Consider the following 23615-nt stretch of genomic DNA (forward strand, 5'->3'; position numbering starts at 1 on the left):
ACACATAGCCATAATTTAAAACATAGATTAGGCGATATTAAGGTTAACATTGGCGCCGATGGTGGCATTGAAGCGCTATCTCTGGCGCCACCTCGTGGCACTCAAAGTGTTAATAGTTTTCAAATAAACGCTAGATTATCGATAGTATATGTGTACTTATGCACGCTATAGAGGCGGGCTGAAAAATCTATTCTCTCATTTCCTCATCAGGAATCACCGTGCACACACACACACGCACATAGGGCAAACGCTTATATCTCAGTGAAAACAGGTCTGATTAACCTAAGACTGGTAAAATAGATTCCTTACCTGAGATCAGATGTTATCCAAAAAGATTATTCCAATTCCTGATCGCCATTCCAAATATCGATCACGCTTATTGATTACAGCGTTGGTACTGTAAATACATAATCCACGCTGTTCTGAGGGCCGGCGATCACTTAGTCTCTTCAGATGCCTTGACGGAAAAGTAAAATGAGGAAACTGACCACTCCCCCTGCATCAATCTAAAGTAATGGGGTGCAGTTACACAGGGAGAGACGATAGAGGGCGGTATCTTCCCAATTGAGCTCAGAGACTCTGCAGCACTAACCCGAGGCTCGATTGATGAAATATGAATTCAAATCGCCAATAAAAAAAAAAACGGCAAACAGACGCTATATAGCGTCGGGGGCACTCAAAGGTCGGCATGAACTAACGACTTATAGCGTTCGTGGCATCCAATGTGTTAAGGGAGATGTCAATCTGTTGTTGACGGTGGTTGGAGAGTTTGCGCATGCGGGGTAAGGGAGAGGTGGGCCAACGCGTCATCGGTTCAGGAGAAGACGTATCGCTTGTAAATATGGTGGTGCAACGACCAAAATCGTCTTAGTCTGGACATGGCCTTAAAGTCTGGTATCTTAACCATAACCATGTTTAGACTTTGCGTTAGCCTCGTTTCTGATCCCATTTCTGAAGAAGCATTTTCATTGGCTCAGTGACAACATAAAAGAAGCTTGATTCCTCCTGCTCCTGGCAGAATGCAGGTCTGCCCGTTGCAATGATCAATGATCAATTCCTCAATCCCTTGCAACGTATCATTTTCCTGTCTGTTAATTGTTTGATTCACTTTGAATAAAACCGTTGAAAGTTGTTTCTACCTTTCATTATTGGATATTATTGATAACCATGACAATTTGGATATTGAATATAGTCGGATATAAGAGTCAATTTGGGTGATGGAATATCCCACAATTTGATTGACGCAACGCGAGTAAATATCTCACATCTGCCCCGTTGTTCTGACCAGGATTACGCTCCTTTCTGCCGCGGTAATGCGCGCGCACACAGAGTCTGACTTATACAGCAAGCAGGTCTATAGGATAATGATATTTGACAGCAGTCAGTCAGTTACCTGGGATAGCTCGGGCTGGGAGAGACCAGGCTGGCTCATCTGAGAGGGTTGACTCATGGAGATGTACCCCTGGGTCAGAGGCCCCTGAGAGAAGGGCTGGGACGCCCCGTCCTGGCTGGCCTGGCTGCTGGGGCCGTTGCCCTGGCTGGTGCCTTGGTTACCCATGCCACGGGTCCTCTGGCGTCCGCCGCGCCCAGGCTTGCCCTTCATAGCACCGCGACCTGGGTAACGAAGGATTCAGTGAGACGGCTCAAGACTCTCGACTTTTACCTACTTAAGGAGAGTAGTACGTATTCAAAATGCAAGATTCCACCCGATGCAGGGGGTCTGAACAAACAACGATAACCACAACACAGTTCACAGTTCTCACCAATACGGCCCTTATTGGTAAGCAGGGGAGGAAATTAGGCCACTTTACTCGCCAAATGAGAGTATTTTTTACGTTTGGCGAGTGATTCATGAAGACCACTCGCCAGTCTGGCGAGTTGACAGTGCCACGAGAGCACTGCACAAGACCCGCGGACATATATAATGTTTAATAAAAGTTCCCGCAGTACTGGCCAACCCGCGGACATATTAATGTTTAATAAAAGTTCCCGCAGTACTGGCCAACCCGCGGACATATATAATGTTTAATAAAAGTTCCCGCAGTACTGGCCAACCCGCGGACATATATAATGTTTAATAAAAGTTCCCGCAGTACTGGCCAACCCGCGGACATATATAATGTTTAATAAAAGTTCCCGCAGTACTGGCCAACCCGCGGACATATATAATGTTTAATAAAAGTTCCCGCAGTACTGGCCAACCCGCGGACATATATAATGTTTAATAAAAGTTCCCGCAGTACTGGCCAACCCGCGGACATATATAATGTTTAATAAAAGTTCCCGCAGTACTGGCCAACCCGCGGACATATATAATGTTTAATAAAAGTTCCCGCAGTACTGGCCAACCCGCGGACATATATAATGTTTAATAAAAGTTCCCGCAGTACTGGCCAACCCGCGGACATATATAATGTTTAATAAAAGTTCCCGCAGTACTGGCCAACCCGCGGAAATATAGAATGTTGAATAAAAGTCCCGTGGTACTGGCCATCAGTCAAGGAAGCACTCGCAAACAGATAACGTTAAACACAGAAGATGGAAAACAGACAGACTGAGCAACGGGGAACTGCATCCAACCCTAGTACAACTCTCGAGTCCAAGGCAAGGACACATTTAAATTACAGAGGTGTATGTTAGTCTATTGCGCACCGGACTACGACGTAAGGTTAGACATTTTATTTCATGCTCAAAAGCCCCTGGCTTGCACATCGCAGTCACGAAAGGGGCTATAGCTCAACCAGTGCACAACAGCAGACCAACCCAACTGACGTTACCACAACACTTGACGACAGCACTGTCGTAAGGCCACCGTGCCGTCTTAAAGGCACAGTGAACACTCGGATGCATACACAACATTGACGTGGCTTGACAACCGAGGTTCCAAAGTTAACTTGATTGACTGATTGAAAACTTTATTAACAGATTGCAGAATGGGTACAATACAGTACGGCTCAATACACACAATTGTTAAGGGGATGCAGACCTGAGAAAGACTTTCATCTTGTTTACATCAGGGTCCCCCATTTTCAATTCATCATAACATATGACATACACGACATACAGATAGACAGTACTGCTACATCTATACATTTCACATCTATCTATCTATACACTTCACAACATACTTCGGTTTTTTTCTTTCACTGCCCAACCCAGTCCAACCCAGCATCTTTCACTGCCCAGTTCAGCCCAACCCAGTCCAGAATAGATCCCTCTTTCATGTTAATATGTGTTATGCTAATATTGTGAAGAGTAGATACTGTTATTAATGTTTTATGCTAATAAATATTTTAAAGAGTAGAGACACGGTGTGATTATTACTATGATTGAAAATCAATTTAGACGAAGACATACAAAAAAGTAATTATCACAATTAGCGATTTTTTTTGGCTGGTAAAAAATCAGTTTGTCTGGTAAAAAAAATCAGATACTCGCCAGTTGGCTGGTAAGCCAAAAAGTTAGTTTCCTCCCCTGTTGGTAAGCTACCTCCTTATACTACATCATTATTGGTAAGCTACCTCCTTATACTACATCATTATTGGTAAACTACCTCCTTATACTACATCATTATTGGTAAGCTACCTCCTTATACTACATCATTATTGGTAAGCTACCTCCTTATACTACATCATTATTGGTAAGCTACCTCCTTATACTACATCATTATTGATAAGCTACCTCCTTATACTACATCATTATTGATAAGCTACCTCCTTATACTACATCATTATTGATAAGCTACCTCCTTATACTACATCATTATTGATAAGCTACCTCCTTATACTACATCATTATTGGAGTGGAATTTTGGAACCTGTTCTAGTGACTGGCTGGTCCTTAACTCTTTGACTGCCACGCTGTTATTCCATCTTTACTCCCTGGAGCCAGCTTTTTTGACAATTTTCACGATGTTTGCAGACCCATCGTATATTCTATATTATAGCTATGGAGACAATAGTATGGCTCATTTGACAGGCACTATTTATACTCCAACAGGGGAAAAAACGTTTATTTCTACATGCCTTCGTTCGTGCGCTATCCCATGCTAAAAACCCGTTCTCAAAATAAGTCTCGTTTTCTGGAACGCGAGATATGTGTTTTGTGCAGTATGCGCATAGTCGTGCGGGTTGCTCGCCTGAAACCTATATTATTTCCAGGTCAAAGGTAAACACGACGTTATATGGAATGTTTCTGTTCACAGGGCCAGAAACACCGTCGGATAATTACAAAGGCATGTTTTATGATGGGGTTCGGTAAAATTACCATTGTCAGCAGGTCCACCAAAAATGACGATGGATGGATCGTCACCGTTTGTCCTCTTCATAATGATCTCCAATAGTTCGCTCTAGGCGATCGCCATTGCCGAACGTTAGCTGGCTCGTAACTCGGCAACAGATGTTGCCTCCTCGGCGGTTTGACTATAGTATTTTTATGATTTACCAGAGGTGCCGAGTCCGGTGTAGTTTGGTGAAAACGCACGTTATCATCCATAAGTGTGATAGTTTTGTCCTCTTCATAAGTCTCCAAAAGTCGCGATCGCCATTATACCTCTCTACTCGCTGCTCTCTAGTCCTGCGGCACTGCAGGAATCCCCTGTTGGCGGCATGGGGGGGGGGCCCACACTAAACTAGCCCAGTTGAAAAGGTAGGTGATGCTTCCACCTGTCGGGATTCAATCGTCATTTCAATTCTAACTAACACAGAGGTCCCTAGAACACACACTAAGGTCCACGTGACTGTTTAGAATAATAATGATCAAAAAAAGGAAAAACTAAAACAACGGTTTCTCATTTTTGGCACTCAAGCGCTGGTTTTCAAAAACTAGATATCTCGTTTTCGGCGCTCAATGAGTTATGGCGCTTTCACATATAGTTTTGGTGGACTCGGTGCGATTCGGGGGGTGAAGTTGCAACATTGTTGCATTCTTCATTTGGTTCGTCTGCATTCACATTGCAATTTGTCAAGCGCACCAAACTTTCTGAACAATGTCACGCGGTCGAAAAGGGCGCTCGCCTATTGGACACAATAGGAGTGGAAATGTGTGTGCGTGACTACGAGCCCTAACGTGTGTGTGTGTGTGTGTGTGTGTGTGTGTGTGTGACTGGAGGCGGAGGCGGTGCTGGTGATGCCTTCTGATGGGTCTCATCTTCGAAAGACTCAAGGATATGTTTCGGGCTGGATGTGGGTCTTTCTTGTACCAAGTATAACGTCCAGCCAGGTCATCATACCAACCGACACTGGCCGTCTATCTGACGCAGATAATAAACTATAGATTTATATGGAATTCGTTAAACGGATCCGTCGTCTTACTTATTATTAAACAAATTATACATTTTTCCCAAATGAAGGTTGAAAGTCTGTCTCCGTCACAAGCGTAATGTAGGATAGACCGGTCTATAGAGAGAGAGCACAACTCATTGACTGCCTTAAATTAGCACACACAAATCATCTCCAACTAAGGTTATTTATTTAAATTGTTCCTGTTAAATAATTTTTTATTTTTTTTGATCCACTTTTTCTCCCATTTTCTATTTTTTCTCCCATCCCAATTTCGTATCATCCAATTAAACCCTCCCCTGTCACGAACGCTGTTTCTTGCCTCCCACAAGCCGGCTGCAATGTGGACTAAGTCATACATAGCACAAGTCCCCTCCGGTACTTGAGGTAACAGCAGTCACATCTTTTCACCTGCGCAGCTCGATCTCTCAGTGTCGAGGAGTAACGCGTGGGAGGCTCACGCTGCCCCCGACACTTCCTGATTCTACTGCGCAGGCGCACCAACCGACTTGTAGGAGTCGCTTGTTCACAACGTTCGATCCCCACCCTTCAGTTTTCCCTCCCCGTAATACGGCCAATGTGTATTACTGCGGACGACCAGCTAAACTGAAAACAATGTGGAGAGCTGGATTCCAACACGCGAATCCTAGCGTCTCCACACTGGTGGCGAGTGCCTTGCCCACTACACCACCTAGCCGCCCCGTTAATTAATTATTTTTAATAGACCGGTCTATCTCTCTCTCTTGATAGACCGGTCTATCCTACATTACAAGCAACCAATGAGTCTATTGATTGATTGATTGATTGAAAACTTTATTAACAGATTGCAGAATGGGTACAGTACAGCTCAATACATACAATTGTTAAGGGGATGCAGACCAGAGAAAGACTTTCGTCTTGTTTACATCAGGGTCCCCCATTTTCAATTCATAGTGACATTTATGACATACCAGATTTGCAAATACAGTACTGTTTGTGATACAAAAAGAGTCCAGAAAAGAGAGTATATACATTTGACGTAGAAACTGTACATTGGAGGAGGTTATCTCTGCAATATATCTGACGGCCACGGATAATAAACTATAGATTCAATGTCAACGCCTTTTAAATATAATCAAAACGTTCCCGCATTTCTGTCCGCTTTATCATTTTATGACAGACATCTGGTATAGTGTATGTGTCAATAATAACGAGTTGAGTTCTAACAAAGACCAGGCAGGCTGTGCTTCATCTCGCTATTCAGCCCAATGCATGAATGCTGAGTCTGGCATCAGTTTGCTTACATCAAACGCAATTTCTGCAGTATTATTAATTTGCTCAAACGTGGCCTCACACGGTGCCAACTGCAGGTCTCGCCATCTCAAAGATGACAGAGCATACATACATATGCAGCAGCATCCCCCTGTTTGGTTGCTCAATGCTGTAAAATATTACATAAATAATTTTTATGAACGATATTTGAGGAGCCTAATAACAGGGACTTTCATTCATCTTCTTTGCATTTGTGCCCGTTTTACGAGGAACGTATAAAAGTGGTATGCTCCCTGCTGTTTTACAGAGGCCGTCAGTGGACAATACTGTGTTTAGCCGATATTAAATAGTCGAATTGTTTTTTCAGCCTGTTTTTCAGCCGTTTTATTTACCGCTGTGTTTGTTTTGTTTCTTTCTACCCAAGATGCACAGTTTATCAGGTCACTTCTTATATTTGGTCCGATGAAGCGAACCGAGACCTACGTTTTCAGGCAGATCAGAGTTCGACTGAGCATTCACACCACCCCAAAAAAAGCGGACTATCCGAGGAAACGAACTCTGGTCCGATAGTCCGGACCAAACAGCTCTGGTGTGAAAGCACCCTTAAGGTCCCTCTCGGTTGGCTTTCGAGTTTAAATAAAGGTTTGAAATGAAATAAACAGCTGTATTTCACCTGCAGCGGGGCCGTTGGTTTGGCCCATGTATCCAGGTGGAGGCAGGGGCGGCATGACCAAGTTGAAGGGTATGGGGCTGTTCATAGCAGCCATGTGGCCCGGCCCGGCCCCAATCATGCCTATCTGGTCATGGGTCTGGAAGTACATGTTGGCTGGACGTCCAGCTGATGGGACAGACAAACACAGATGGATTATAAATAGATTATCCTGGAAGTCAGGATTATTTGACTTTACTGATAATAATAATAATAATTGCATAGCACCTTTCATACAGAAACTGCAGCTCAAAGTGCTTCACGTCAGCATAAAATAAGCACATAAAGTGCAGACATATAAAATCAAATCTTTTCAGATTAGGATCTAACATCCCAACAGGCCACCTTGTTTATAGTTTGATTCAGTTTTAAATAGACACTAATAAAAAGAGTAAAGTAAAATAGACAGAGTAAAATAGTGCAATACAATAAAATAGAATAGAATAGACATAAAATGAGCACATAAAGTGCAGACATCAATAAAATAGTTCTGGATTACTGTTTAACAGTTTAAAGTAGTCACATATGGGGCATTCCGTTCACAAAACCCTGGATCTCATAGGGAGTCGCTTCTCTCAGCTACCGATGAGCAGCGACAGTCTCCTCGTTGGGAAACAGCACTTGGATGTGGCCGATGTGAAGCAGCGACAACACAGATGAACTCGCATATGGCGACATGGAAGAGACCATCAGGTATGATGCATCCGGGTCAACTCAAAAGAAACAAGATGGCGATGCCAAAGAACCCAGAGCTGGGGTGTAGAGAATATGGGATGGTGGCTCAGTTAGGCCTTTTATTGTTTTAAATGTATTGTTGATTTTGAATTCATTGTGAATTTGTTATGCTAGTTTGTTATTTTTGACGTGTTGGAAGCCGGGGGCGTTAATCTTAACTCATTCAGTGCCAACCACGAGATTAGTTGGGTTAACTCGCCATGCGTTGAGTGCCAAGACCAGAGAAAACTCGGGTTTTAATACTTATTTCTTTTATTAGCAATATCCATACATTTTTCATCCATCCAGCCTGACGTTATCATTGGGAATGGGTCTGAGTTCGAAAAGGGCAAATACCGCCGCCTATCGTCTCCCGGATGCAGGGCTGTACAGTGCAACATATATATCGCACGTGCTACAGCAACAGCGGTCTGTGCGATGAATGGATTTACTTCAGTAGCACTGGTGCGATAGGCATTCGGTTCATATTGATACTCTTATTTTGAAAATCCTGTCACAGGTCTCATTTCCGCCTAAGCGCAGCTCCAGTCATAATATCTGGGCTCCGGCAGCTAGCAACGCTCAGGTTCATATGATACTCTTATTTTGAAAAAACCCATAGCAACTCCGTGATGTCATATCCGCCCCAGACCGTGCTTCTGCCTTCTGCTCTCAGCCGAGCGGAGCTGCACAGCAGTGCAGCTATTTTGCAATCCGAAATAAGTCTGTGGTGTTTTTCTTCTTCTCACAACGGGTCAAATGCATCTAACACGCTTTGCATCGTCGCCATTCCTTTATGCCCACATCGCCCGAAATGAACGTTACATTAGCATAAGCTAACAAGCTAATCCTGATCAGAGGCAGAGCCATAGAGACAGTGTGGCCTGGGGAAAGGGTGTGTGTGTGTGTCGAGAGGAGTGGAAGTTTGAAGACAGACTGGACTACAATATGATGCGGGGGTGGTGAGTTGAAACAGTGTGAATGAATGAAAACTTTATTTAACAGATTGTAGAATGGGTACAATACAGTACGGCTCAATACACACAATTGTTAAGGGGATGCAGACCAGAGAAAGACTTTCGTCTTGTTTACATCAGACATGTTTACTCCATTGTGTGTGTATCCCAACCGACCCCACTTCTATGTTTCAATAAATTATTTGCATTTAAAACTATTAACGCTGACTCATTCCTTCAGTCCACTCAAAATTATGCTAATATTCCTTATGTTGTTTATGATATTAATTGAAAATAGCATATGAGAGTATTATAGTAATAATAACACATGGCGATATACTAAAAAGCTATTTATAATTTTTGGCTGGTAAAAAATCTGCCTTTTTTAAATCTACCAGCCAAATGGCTGGTAAGTCAAAAAGTTATGTTTGTTCCCTGACTGCAACTAAATAACACAAATACAATAGGCACATTTGTGACTGTTACAAATATAACACATTTTATACTTGTGCTACAAGATTTTGGCCAGTGCTACAAAACGATCAACCTCTGTAGCACCAGTGCTATGTGCAAAAAAAGTTAATGTACAGCCCTGGGATGGTATTGCACATCATTGGATTGGATTGGCTGGGACTGTGCATCAGAAAAAAACTCTGGTCCCGGGGTTTCCCTTCTCGGGCAAGCAGTAGTTGTTACCACATTCACTGGGGAGGCTGGGAGCAGCATCGATTATGTGTTTTGGACTATAACGTTGGATCAATAAACGCGATCAATATTTGGAATGGCAATCAGGAATTGGATTAATCTTTTTGCAGAACATCTGATGTGAGGCAAGGACTCTATGTTACCAGTCTTGGGTTAATCAGATGTTTTTTTTCTCCGCCATCGCAGCGTGTGTGTGCGCGCAACGTTAGCGCTGACAACGGCATGGATAATCGATTTTTCAGCCCGCTTCTCTAGCGTGCATAAGTACACATATACTATCGATAATCTAGCGTTTATTTGAAAACGATTCATAAATCAGCCGAAAAATTACAACATGGTTTGTGTATTCCACTAAAGAGCTATTATCGCGGAATTTCTCTGGAATTACTAGACATCTCCAAAACTATACTCATATTCAAAACGGTATAAAATGGAAATGTACCAATGAAAAAACTATCCGTTTCGTACATGTTGACTGCAAGCAAGTCATTGATAAGCGACGGGTGTATTAGACACATAATTTAAGATATAGTTTAAGCGTTCACAAATTTACCCATCCTCCCATTGACTTCAGTGTTGGCACGCTAGCCCTAATATGGTCATAAGGGCGTGGCTCTGAATGTGTTAATGGCTGAAGCTGCTATGAATGTACTGAAGATTATAGAGACAGGAAGCCCATATTAAAGTGTTATGTATTGGATGTGCACTGTTAATTAATGCTTGTATATCTAATCTTGTGTTGTCATGTTTGTTTATGTGTTTGTTTAAAAAATAATAAAAAAATAAAATACAAGTATACAAACCTAATAATACTCGAGTAAAGTACAAATCCCCAAAAACAGCACTTAAGTATTGTAACAAAGTACTTTACCCCCCTGGGGACAAGGTAGAGGGTGGGGGTGGCTTAGCAAATAATAAGAAGGAACCCTTATAACCAGGGGTGTGTTGGATGAGGTTTGAGGGGGAGAACACCAGATGCCTGTTGGAACGCCACTCTGTCCGGTTTGATGCTCATTTCACTTTCTATTTAGTCTATTATGAGTTCATCAGTCTGCTGTCAATGCTCAGTAGAATAGAATAGGATGGTAATTGTGTTGGTAAATGTTTAGATCTCTCTCAGTCTCTTTTCAAAATGTTCTCTCTCCTACTTCCCATCTCTGTTAGATGAGTCTAGGTTTACAACGTACATCATGCCAGTTAGGGTACCTTATGTATACAGACACTCATCTGCACCTTTGATTACACTGCCTACTTGCTCATATACTTATATTCAGAGTTAATCATATAGTTTACACTGCTTTTTCTACTGTACTAGTTTTATTGTCTATATTTATGTCTTCTACTATTACCATACCTGTACCCCCCCCCCCTCCCCCATGGTGCCTGAATTCCCCCAAGGGGATCAATAAAGGAATATCTTATCTTAGGTGAAGGGAATATTTAGAGAGTTCCCTTCATACTAGTGAGGTTTAATCAAAAAAATTTAGTTGTCTGGAATGCCATGCCTTTGCTGAAATTGTAACCTTTAGAACTTGAAAGACATGTAAACAGTGTTCATAATGAATACTAATTACTAATTAAATTGTTAATCATTTGATTATTGGTAAGCTACCTCCTTATACTACATCATTATTGGAATGGAATTTTGGAACCCGTTCTAGTGACTGGCTGGTCCTTAACACTTTGAGCGCCACTCACGGCTAATCTCGGGTTTACGATTGTGACGTTGAAAGCCACATCACGGCTTTTCTCTGGATTTATTTTAATTTTTTTTATTAGCGATCTGAAATCATATTGCATCACGCGAGCCTACCGTTGGAGATCCAGGGGCCGCCGGCGATCAGATGTGGAAAAAAGCGCCCCCTATCGTCTCCCAGATGGTAAATCACCCTTTTGGAATGGACTCAATGAAAATGGATGGGGGGAAAAAAAAATTCCAGTCCACATTTTCCAGTCGACTGATGCAGCCGGAGTTACCAGAGTTCATTCTGGAGCCTCTGAGCCGCGGCGAGCATGGGTTATACTGTACACACGTTAGATCTATACACATCGATTTTTCCGAATGGTGATCAGGAATTGGAATATACCATTTGGATACCATCTGATGTCAGGTAAGGAATCTATGTTATCAGTGTTAGGATAATCAGACTCGTTTTCATGGAGATATAAGCGTTTCCACTATATGTGATATGGCTGTTTCACTGTAAAAGCCATGAGGAAATAATAGCAGCGATTATCAGCGCACGGCACGAGCGTGCGTGCGCACACATATACTATCAACCATCTAGCGTTTATTTGAAAACGATTCATAAATAGACAGACAAATGATAACGTTCTGGAATATTCCAGTAAAAGGCGATTATCAGGGAATGTGTTTTTTCTTCGAAACAGAGTGGTTTTCAAAATGCTATAAAAAGGAAATGAAGCGATAAAAACACAATCTGCTTTGCCAATGTTGACTGGAAAATGATTCTTTGATAAGCGATGGGCAGATTAGACACACAGCATAATTTAAAACATAGATTAGGCGATATTAACGTTACATGGGCCGTGGCATCAACGGAGTAAAAAGGAAAACACGGCCCGGCACTGAAAGTGTTAAGATCCCCTGAGTTTGCTCTGAACAGGGTCAATCTGCATTTTGCTATGATGCCCCTCTAGCTCATGGAATGAACTCCAACAGTCCTTAAAGCTTGAGATTCTCCCCTCTGTTGCAGTTTAAATCCTTGATCGTCAATCAAGTTGTATGTGTTTTTTAATTGATTGTTATCCTTACTTGTCTTATTGTTATGATTTTATATGCCTTATACATTTTTTTTTCTTAACTTGCCTTTCGAGTTTAAATACAGGTTTGAAATTAAATGAAATCCTAACCGCCATCATGTCTAGCTCATTCCAGTACACAACAACCCCTCCAATAATCAGTCTAGACTACCCCACTGAACAACACTGTAGACTGGAGACAGGGAGGTAAAAGAAGAGGCATCTTAACACACCTGCGCCGCTGCGGTCGTAGGCCGAGCCGGGGATGAGGGCCTCCCGAGCGTCGTACATGGCTGTGCTCATGAAGCGCCCCCCCTAGGAAACACCAAGTCACAGGACAATCACACACCGCTTCACATTTCACTATGGATAAGATTCAGATTCAGAGTTTTATTTGCCACATGGAAACAATACAATCATAGAGTTTTTCATACAAAATCATAAATACCATACCATGGGCAAAAGGAGCAGGAAGAAGAAGAATTATTATAGTTACCTGCCCCTTATTCCTAAACTAAACAAGTATTACTTGATGGTCGGCGTACAACCTAATTTACACAAAATAATAATTTATACCATATACAAAGAAACAAACAATCCACAGTTTAACACTATGGCGTCCGTTCACGAGTACCGTAATTCCTCTAATAGTAACCGGTATTCAATTAAAAACCGGGTCTCTATTAATGACCGGGTGCACTGTTGAGCTAAGCAATTATAAGCCGGCCTCCTAATACAAGCCGGGTTTCATGTATATGCTGGCCTGGCTGTGCAGTAAATACCGGTATGGTGTTAATGTTTACCAAGAGAGTAAGCCTACCTCAGAATTGTATAAAACAAAGTTATTATTATTATTATTATTATTATTATTATTATTATTATTATTATTATTATTATTATTATTATTATTATTATTATTATTATTATTATTATTATTATTATTATTATACCAGTATTGTGATTGCACTATTTTACTTTATGTAACTTTTTTTGACCACCTGTAATTGCACTGTTTACTACCGTATTTCATACAGTACTTGGTTTAAATAAATGAACCCAGTACATTTTACTGGGTTCAAACTGACACAAAATGTTGATTTATTCATTATGATCCGTTTGAAAATTAGAAATATAGGCCTCCCTCTTATACATGCCTCCTCCTAATACAAGCCTGGTATCAGCTACAGTTGAAACAAATACAAGCCGGGGTTACTATTAGAGGAATTACGGTATATACGTGTTTCGATTCCATGCGTTGTGGTCCAGAGCCACGAGTATACTCGTGACGAGTTGTTATTGTTTTATTCCATATTTATAACGCTTATTAGGTCCCCGATCCACTAGCAGGATCTTTCCACATATTTGATTTTCGAAACATGCAGTACCGGCCAGATCCGCTTAGGGGCGCCATCGCTCCACTGCAGTAGCATTGAGGGGATTAAAAAAAAAACGCTTTTACAGTCCTGTGGGCGGATCATAGAGCCTTGATTCCAAACGAAGCCCCTCCATTTTTTATCAGCTTGCCGAACGTTTTTTTCAGCGTGGAATAATGGGATTTATGATTAGCCAATGTGCATATCGATCTACCAGAATCCGATGACTGGTGAGGAAATGCTGCCGGCGATCACATGGCCTGACGGTAGGATAATATTACCCCAAATTACAGCTGGATTGGACATTGTTTTATAACCTAACGTGATAGACTACCGACATTGGCTACCGGAACGCACACTCTATTGCTAATCAATAATACTGATCGGTGTTCCCCGCCGCCCCCATTTCATCCATAGATGCTCTGTAATAGTCCGGATGCTACGCAGTTTGTTTTATTTCATTCGTATATATACAGCAGAAATGGCGTTTGATATAACGGCGCCAACGTTTAGCCTTTTTTGCAGCCTCCTGCAGAAAAGCCTAGACGAAAAGCGCGATATACCTTATATTCACGACGCTATAAAATGACAACCAACCGATGGATTTTTTTTTCTTTAAGCCATTATGAAGGCACGGTTTATGCACTCAAGTGACAATGAGAATGGACAGATAGCAATACTATAAATGATATATAAAGCTCTTAGAAAGTACATCGGTTTGTTTACAATCCTCTGTCCTCTGAGGCCTAAATCGCCGCGGGGCTCCGGTCGCCATAGTGTTAAACAAGAAAAAATTAAATGATAATAATAATAATAAGAATAAAAAAAAAAAAAATATCACTATAACTTTACACCAATAACTGAAGGACACATCTGTTTAAGTGTGGTACGTGCAAACTGATGTTTAAAATAGAATTTCCTCCTACTAAACTCACTTTCTAAATGAAAAAGATTTTGTAGTTATTTCTTGCCCTAAACATAATTGACATTGTTTGAAACTTAACCATGTCTTCAAGTTTAATTATTCTAGATTTAATAAATAATGTGTTTGTGTGTTCTCGATAATTCACTTTGTGTGTGATTCTTACAGCCCTCTTCTGTCTGTAGTATATATAATGGGTTTATATTGGTCCCATAAGTATTCCCCCATACTTCAACACAATAACCGAGATAAGGTGAGATGAGTGAACAGTAGTGTTCTCATTGCCTCATACTCTAACACATCCTTTACTTTATTCATAACAAAAATACTCTTGAAGAATAGCATTTTGCGGTGTTACCTCAACCAAAACAATAATAATAATAATAATAATAATAATAATAATAATAATAATAATAATAATAATAATAATAATAATAATAAACGTTATTTGTATAGCACCTTTCATACAAGAATTGCAGCTCAAAGTGCTTCACAGCAATAAAAGACATAAAATGAGCATACAATTGATAGCAGCAAAATAGACAAAGTCAAGGTAAGGTATATATAACATTAAATCACAGGTTAGGGTTAGGATGCTGTACTCACAGGGTTGATGGTGTTCACCAGCTTGCGGGGCTTGCTGAACTGCATGAGGCTCTCTCTCAGGTTGTTGAGGGGCCCCTCCACCAGGACCTTCTGCTCCTTGTAGTAGTTCAGCAGGTGGTTCCACAGGGGCTGCTTGGACAGAGCCTTGGGGTTCCCCACGATGATCACCCCGTACCTGGAGAACAACAAGCGCTTAGGACAGAGCCTTGGGGTTCCCCACGATGATCACCCCGTACCTGGAGAACAACAAGCGCTTAGGACAGAGCCTTGGGGTTCCCCACGATGATCACCCCGTACCTGGAGAACAACAAGCGCTTAGGACAGAGCCTTGGGGTTCCCCACGATGATCACCCCGTACCTGGACAACAACAAGCGCTTAGGACAGAGCCTTGGGGTTCCCCACGATGATCACCCCATACCTGGACAACAACAAGCGCTTAGGGGCTGGGTGGACAGAGCCTTGGGGTTCCCCACGATGATCACCCCGTACCTGGACAACAACAAGCGCTTAGGGGCTGGGTGGACAGAGCCTTGGGGTTCCCCACGATGATCACCCCGTACCTGGACAACAACAAGCGCTTAGGCGGCTGGGTGGCGGAGCGGAGATTGCGCTCGTCACCAATGCAAGAGACTCCGGTATCGAATCCCAGTCTCAATTGGATACACGAAATTGGGATGGGAGAAAAATAGAAAATAAGGAGAAAAAGTGGATAAAAAAAAGAACAAGAGGTTTCACTCCTTACACAGTCCACTTCTTTTTTTTATCTACTTTTTCTCTAATTTTTCTATTTTTCTCCCATCACAATTTCGTATCGTCCAATTCTCCCCTCCCCTGTCTCGAACGCTGTTAGGCCATGCCTCCCACAAACCGGCTGCAATGTGGACCAAGCCTTGCATCACGTGTCCCCTCCGGTACTCGAGGAAGCAGCCGTCGCATCTTTTCACCTGCACAGCGCGATCTCTCAGCGGCGGGGGTCTGCGTTTGGAGGGCATGCCGCCCCCGTCGCTTCCTGATTCTACTGCGCAGGTGCACCAACCGACCTGTAGGAGTCGCTGTCCACAACGTCCGATCCCCACCCACCAGCTTCCCACCCCTAATACTGCCAATTGTGTTAGTATGAACGACCAGCCAAGCTGATAGGAACTCCGAGAGCTGGGCTCGAAACCAGCGTCTCCTGCATTGGTGGTGAGCGCCTTGCCCACTGCACCACCTAGCCGCCCTGTCACAGTCCACTTCTAAATGCTAAATAGATTCTAGTGTTTATTGTGATGTATAATATAACGGATAGGGCACACAGAACCTCTTCTGCACCTTGATCACACTGCCTACTTGCTCATGATATGCATATATTCAGAATTAATTATATTGTTTACACAGCCTTTTTTTTTTTTTACTTTTCTACTGTACTATAATTGTATTGCCTGTATTATGTATTCTACCTGCCCTGTATGTACCTCCCCTCCCCATGCTGCCATGATGCCTGAATTTTCACAAGGGGATCAATAAAGGAATATCTTATCTTAAAGGGGAACTATCTTATAAATGGCCTTTTTCAGTGTTTAGCATTGTTTCCTAGCTATGTGGACTTATATTAATAAGATCTATGTCTCTAATTCTCATATTGGCGCATTCTTCCTATTCTCCTCTCACAATATTCACCCTCATTGAACTGAGTCATCTGAAAATGTGCTGATCTGTGATGTCAGAGATTTCTCAGCTGCATAATAATGTGGCAGTTGGTGTGGCAGTTGGCACCAGGCCACACAGTGGTTGGAGCCCAGCCTCAAAACGGCTTAAGATCTTGAGGTAGAAAAATGCTGTTTTTGAGTACTTGATTAGAAATACAAAACAATGATTTAAAAAAAAAAAAAAAAAAAAAAAAAAAAAAAAGAGGTGTTCCATACTCACAGGAATTGTGTAAAAGTGCCCAAATAGTGAAAGAAATAGTAAAATAGTTCCCCTTTAAATAAAATGGTAAATGGTGCATTTATATAGCAGCTTTTATCCATTTTTGTTCCTCACATTCACCCATTCACTCACCCATTCACTCACCCAGACGGCAGAGGCTACCATGCAAGGTGCCATGTAGAAGTAGAGGAGTGGAAATCAAACCGGGAACTAGGCTTGGGCGGTATCCTTTTTTTCACACCGTCAAACCTTTATGACATAATACCCCGGTGCACGGTATTTGACGGTATGACTTTCATTTTCATCAGCGGGGGGGGGGGGGGGCAACCCGTGTTACAAAGTGAACAAATCATCGTCAGCTCTCAGAATGGTAGTCCCGCACCGGTAGAAGCCCGCACCGTAGCGTTAGCATCTAGCCATGGCAGACTATTTGATTCCTTAAGGGCTAGAAATTGCCTGGGTTTCGGCCTAAATGCTCCCGTTGTTTGGCTACTTCTATGTGCAGTGAAAACTACTCGAATGCTTTATAACCTAGTCATTGATTTAGTTCAGGGTAATCTAAGATTAGCCGCAGAGCTAACGCTAGTTAACGTGAGCTAACGATAGTTATTCAAGCTCAGTAGCTCACAGAGAGAGATAAACAGCTAACAGTACAGGACGGTACAAATATAATAAAAAAAACGGGTGGGGGCTGTTGTGTAAACCTTGTACTCTTTAGTTCACATATAATAAGAGACGGATTATTTGCTTGCTCCACAACAACACACACCAACTCTCGTCACAACGCTTTACGGTATTTTCACAGCACTGTCGCAACATTACCGTAAAACGTGAACACCGTTGTGACCCACTCGCTCCACTAGACTGGTCTCGCCCTCTGCTGGCGCGTGTGTGCACTACACTCAAAACTCCGTTTCACTGTTATAGAAACTGAAGCGCATCTGTGATTTTGACGGTGACGGACGGTATTGATTTTCAATACCGTCAGGATTTCTAAATACGCTGGTATACCGTCATACCGCCCAAGCCTACCGGGAACCTTCCGATTACCAGACGAGCGCTCTCTACCTCCTGAGCTCTGTCGCCCCCAGTTCTATTACCACATTAGAACTAGGGGGTCTACCTGCATCATGCCGGGTATGATTTCCAAACACAATGCTTACTGGTGCGTTGATCAGCTAGATCAGCTGTGTCGTGGAATATATTATCATGTCATTATAGATCTGGGTTGAGATATCATTTTATCAATTTACAGCTCGACTTGTTCAGTGTGACCAGCTAGTGTAATGTGTGTCTCTTTAACACTTTGAATGCCGAGGACGTGTTATGTAGTTATTTCGCCCCGACCGTTGAATGCCGACGACGCTAATTGTTGTTTTTATTTGATTTATTAGCGATCTAAATTCATATTTCATCAACCGAGCCTCCCGTTAGTACAGCAGCCTCTCTCTGAGCTCCAATGGGAAAATACCGCCCCCTATCGTCTATCCCTGTGTAACTGCACCCCATTCGATTACACTGGTGGATGTGTGGGGGGGGGGGGAGCCTCCTCGCTCCACTATGCTGGCGAGGGATCTGATGAACAGGGAAGTGATCGCGAGATGGAAAACAACCTGGAATATATATTTACAGTAGCCAATAATCAATCAATAAACGCAATGGATATTTGGAATGGCGATCAGGAATTGGAATAATCTTTTTGGAGAACATCTGATCTAAGGTAAGGAGTCTATGTTACCAGTTTTAGGATAATGTGGATAATGGATAGTGTAACTCGCCCGACCATCCACCAGGCGGCGGTATTGAGCCGTCGTTGCCGTCACCTATAGGGTCCAGCTGCAGCGTCGGAGGTGTATATATGAATTATGAATGCCATGGCGAAAAAATGAAATATTGATCTAAATAACGCTGTATAGTGAGATCTGGCGGTCAAAGCATGGCGGGCAATAACATTTGAAAGCGTTTCCGGCGGTGGATGTGTTAAGGGGGGCAAAAAAAGCCCTGAATTTTTATTTTTATTTCGAACCCTGACTGAAAGTGTTAAGAGACTCCAAGTTACCAAAGCAAGGTTATTATTACTTCCCGTAACTGGGAACCATTTTTATTTACTTTCATCATCATATCTGTTCTAATGTTACATCTTGCAAGTGTGTATAAACTATGTTCTGCCCAGACCTCCTGGTCACTTTATGGCCAGACGCTAGTGTGTAAACATGATGCATCTGTCTGTAAACTGTCCTTTCATTGTGGCCACGGTGAAATAAACTTTTCTATTATTAATAATGACTCAGAATGATTTATAAAACGGCTCATCGTTTTGTCCTTTAATATTTCCCATTACAGCTGGAACAGGGGGAATCTACATTTTGCTATGATGCCCATGGAAAAAAATGCTCATGGAATAAACTCCAACAGCCCTTAAAGTTTGAGATGATCCCCTCTGTGGCAGAATTTAAAACCTTGATCTCCAACCATTGTAAATTAAGTTGTATGTGTTTTAATTGATTTGTTATCCTAGCTTTTGCCTCGCCTTGTAGTCTTATTGTTGTGATTCTATATGCCTTCTGTATGGACACTGGACGTGACTGTAAATGAGGGAAACCTCAGGTCGCCTTTAGAGTTTAAATAAAGGTTTGAAATGAAGTCGAGTATCACAAGCTGAATGGCAGGTGCGAGCGACGTCTTTATAAACTACGACACGCCGGTTTGAAAAGGTGAACAGGGGGGAAACGTGGAGGATCTCACTTGGCTCTGGTGAGCGCCACGTTGAGACGACGCGGGTCGTTGAGGAAACCGATGCCCTGGTGCTCGTTGGCACGGACGCAGGAGAGGATGATGAAGTCCTTCTCCCTGCCCTGGAAAGCATCCACGCTGGCGATCTCCACCTCCTGCAGCAGGGAGGGAGGGGGTTAAGAGATGACGTAGCACAGTGCAAGAGACGTGAAGCCAGAACCACTGTGTTCCAAAGTAAAGGACAAAACGGGGAACGTGAAGACAACTTCATCACAATCTCTTTTTAAACCAAATTTACATACATGAAGATTTGCATTGATGAACAGATGATGTCCCTCGTATTTCCACGTGTTTTGGTTGGGGAAGTATCTTAGTACCTGATAGAGCTTGGTGTGCAGGGAGCCACTGAACTGCATGTACTGGACCAGGTATGACCTCTGACCCTCGTAGGGGGTGATGATGCCGATCTGGTCGGGCTTGGCTCCCGCCTTCAGCAACCTGGTGGTGATCTTCTCCACGTTGGCCGCCTCCGTCCTGGTTCACCGCCACAAAGTCATTTAGTGAAACTAAAAAGGTACTAAAATCACTACCATTTGGAGCTTTTTAAAATCAAATATGTAAATCCTGCCCCACGCGAGCTAAAGGCAGTGCCCTTCGTAGTCTAAAGGAATTTAATCAACAGGGTTATACTTTGACTGGGAATAGGCAAAACCTAAAGGAAATATCATTAGATGATTATACTTTTGTTATGAATTAAGATAAAACAGCAGTGAGCCTGGCCTGCTACCATACCTGTTCAGATAGGAAGTTCCAGAGCTAGCGATCTCCTCCTGGCCCTGAGTGACATAGAAGAACATGGGCTTGTCGGGCTGCGGCCACTGGAAGTCAAAGCCTTTCTTGATGCGGTCCGCTGAGAAGGAAGGAGAAGGTCAACAAAAGGACTTAACGAAATAACCTCAACTCCATGGTCCTTCATGTATTTAACGACAGTGGCTCAGGAGGTAGAGCGGTCATCTGGTAATCGGAAAAGGTTCGATTCCCGCTCCTCCCAGGGCACCTTGTCAAAGTGTCCTTGAGCAAGACACTTAACCCCTAACTGCTCCCGATGAGCAGGTTGGCACCTTGCATGGTCGCCTCCGCCGTTGGTGTGTGAATGTGTGAGTGAATGGGTGAATGTGAGGAACAAAGTTGTAAAGCGCTTAAGATAAAGGCACTATATGAATGCACCATTTACCATGTAACACCAACTACTACTTCTAGGTCTAACTGCTGGCGTACACTGCTAAAAATACTTAAGTAGAAAGCGGGTTCCGGTTCGAGGATGGAGTAGTCGCTCATTGCCACATGTGACTACCGTATTTTTATATTTAGTCCTAAAAGCCTATTTTAATATTTTCAACTCGGTTAAACCTTTTTGTATATACCCCCTTTATGTTTCTACCTATTTATTTTGGCTGCAAGAACCATAAGGGCGACGAGACAACTGAGAAATGAATCCAAGGACGACGCTCCCGCTGATATAACCGCCATTGCTGGGCTAATTGAAGAGCTCAAGCAGTCCTTAACCAACGAAATCAGAGCGTCCGCTGCCTCGCTCGAAGCCAAACTCGACAGCCTCTGGACTTCGGTTAATGACCATGCCGAGCGTCTGACCTCCGTGGAAGACGGCTTGAATACTTGGACTGGCAGGCTGGACGAGCTAGAGGCTAGGTGTACGGCGCTAGAAGAGAACAATGACAAGCTAAAGGCTAAGCTAACCAACGTCGAGTCCCGGAGCCGCCGGTCTAATATTCGCATATTAGGACTGGATGAGTCCGTTCATAGCGAACAGCCCAGTGACTTTTTTGCAGAGGTACTGGTTGAAATTCTGGGGAAGGAGGTCCTCCCTACGCCACCCGAATTGGACCGGTGTCACAGGGCCCTTACTGCCAAACCAGCACCCGGTTCCAGGCCTAGAGCGGTTATTGCTCGCCTACATCATTATCGAATAAAAAAGAAGATTATCTGGGAGGCACGCAAGAGGAGGGGAACGCTGAAATATAGAGGGAAACCAGTCCTAATCTTTGAAGACTACTGTCCTGAAGTCGAGGAGCAGCGTTCCCGCTACAAAGACGTCATGGGCCCCCTCTACAAGCAAGGACTCAAGCCGTCTCTTCAGTTCCCTGCGAGACTTCTTTCATCGCCTGAGGACGCCGTGGACTTCTTGAGGACCCGGCGTAGAGAGGCCTCGACACCGGCCTCATCAGTACCAAACGGGGTAGTGTCCCGATTGTGAGCCGTTAGCACTTCGCTATGGCTAATGTGCCGAGCGTCGTTTTTGTAAGTATGGTTGACTGTGTGACGTTAGGTGTCGCCAGGATGCTTTATTTAGATTTTTCTCTGCGTCTATACTGTTTTGTTTTCTTTTGTGTGTGTGTACATATTTTATCGGGCTGGCTGGGGTCTCATGGATCCATCAGCCTTCCAGCTACGTTCTGCTAGCCACACACGTCTGCGGCCAGGTGCGTCATCATCTGCTGTTGACCTGCTAGTCCACTAAAATGTCAGACGAATTTTTGTGTGTTTTTTTGTTTTTCTTTCCAGGGGACTCGCTCTATTTTATGTTTGTTTTCACGATCACGCTCAGATCTCAATAGTACCTTAACAAATTGATATATATCCGTTATGTTGTGCTACTCCAAACGAATTACATTCAGTCATACTGCAGCCTTCTTAGACTATGGCTAATTTAAACATCTTGATCTGGAATACAGGGGGTCTTAATATTCCACATAAACGCACAAGTGTACTAACATGGTTGAAAAGGCTGGAGGTGGACGTGGCTTTGCTGAGTGAAACGCATCTTTTAATGGCTGACAGTGCAAGACTTGCAAACAAATATTATCATAACATAAGCTCCTCTTCTTTTAGCACTAAGTCCCGTGGAGTAGCCATAGTAGCTAAACGAAAGTTGAATATTAAACTATTAGACGTGTGGTCTGATGCAGAAGGTCGAATTACTATTGCTAAGATGGAATACTCTAACAGGAAAATTGCTCTGATAGCCGCCTATGCCCCTAATGTGTATGACGCTAACTTTTATACTGTACTCACTACAGAGATGTTGAAACTACCTGAGTACTCATTTATAGTGGGTGCTGATTTCAATGCCATTGATTGTTAAGTCCGGTAATGCTGAAACCCACAATCAGAAGCAAGCGACCGCGGCCCTACGTGCCTGGTCTAAAGACACTGGGGTTATTGATATGTGGCGGTTACTCAACCCAACCGCGCGAGACTACTCTTTTTTCTCCACGAGACATAAAATTTTTTCCAGAATTGATTATGTTTTTTCTTCCTCTAGGCCAGGGGTTCTCAACCTTTCTGCTGCCAAGGCACCCCTGTGTTCAATGAAATATTCCAGGGCACCCCTACATACGATAAAGACTTTCCCGGTCCTGTCTTTTTTGCTACAATGATACAATGACTCTTTATTTGCCGTGCTGTCGTTGAGATGTTTTGTTGTTTGTTTGTCTTTGTTGCTTGTTGGTGAATCTGCAAATATGAATTGCCCCACGCAGGATCAATAAAGTTGTCTGAATCTGATGACAAATTTTTTTTTTTTAAATACAGAAAAGGATCACTAAAGTGCTATCTGTTGCAGCTGCACTGTTCTCCATAAAAATAGCATATTTGGATAAGTTTGACAATTTCTC

The 23615-nt window shown here is 42.9% G+C and overlaps 1 protein-coding gene across 1 annotated transcript in view; it reads right to left on the reverse strand.

Annotated features, from left to right (window-relative positions):
• The window catches only part of LOC311225308 (regulator of nonsense transcripts 1-like), a 112710-nt gene that overhangs the window by 8580 nt on the left and 80515 nt on the right, over window positions 1–23615 (reverse strand). Inside the window, exons 16-22 of the mRNA XM_084310533.1 lie at window positions 20713–20830; window positions 20298–20454; window positions 19933–20075; window positions 15279–15453; window positions 12611–12692; window positions 7204–7368; window positions 1394–1614 (exon numbers count right to left, since the gene is read on the reverse strand). Coding sequence (XP_084166659.1) covers window positions 1394–1614; window positions 7204–7368; window positions 12611–12692; window positions 15279–15453; window positions 19933–20075; window positions 20298–20454; window positions 20713–20830 — 1061 coding nt within the window. The remainder of the gene's footprint in view (window positions 1–1393; window positions 1615–7203; window positions 7369–12610; window positions 12693–15278; window positions 15454–19932; window positions 20076–20297; window positions 20455–20712; window positions 20831–23615) is intronic.

The sequence above is a fragment of the Notolepis coatsorum genome (assembly GCF_963971535.1).
Source record: "Notolepis coatsorum genome assembly, chromosome: 3".
Classification (NCBI taxonomy): Eukaryota; Metazoa; Chordata; class Actinopteri; order Aulopiformes; family Paralepididae; genus Notolepis; species Notolepis coatsorum.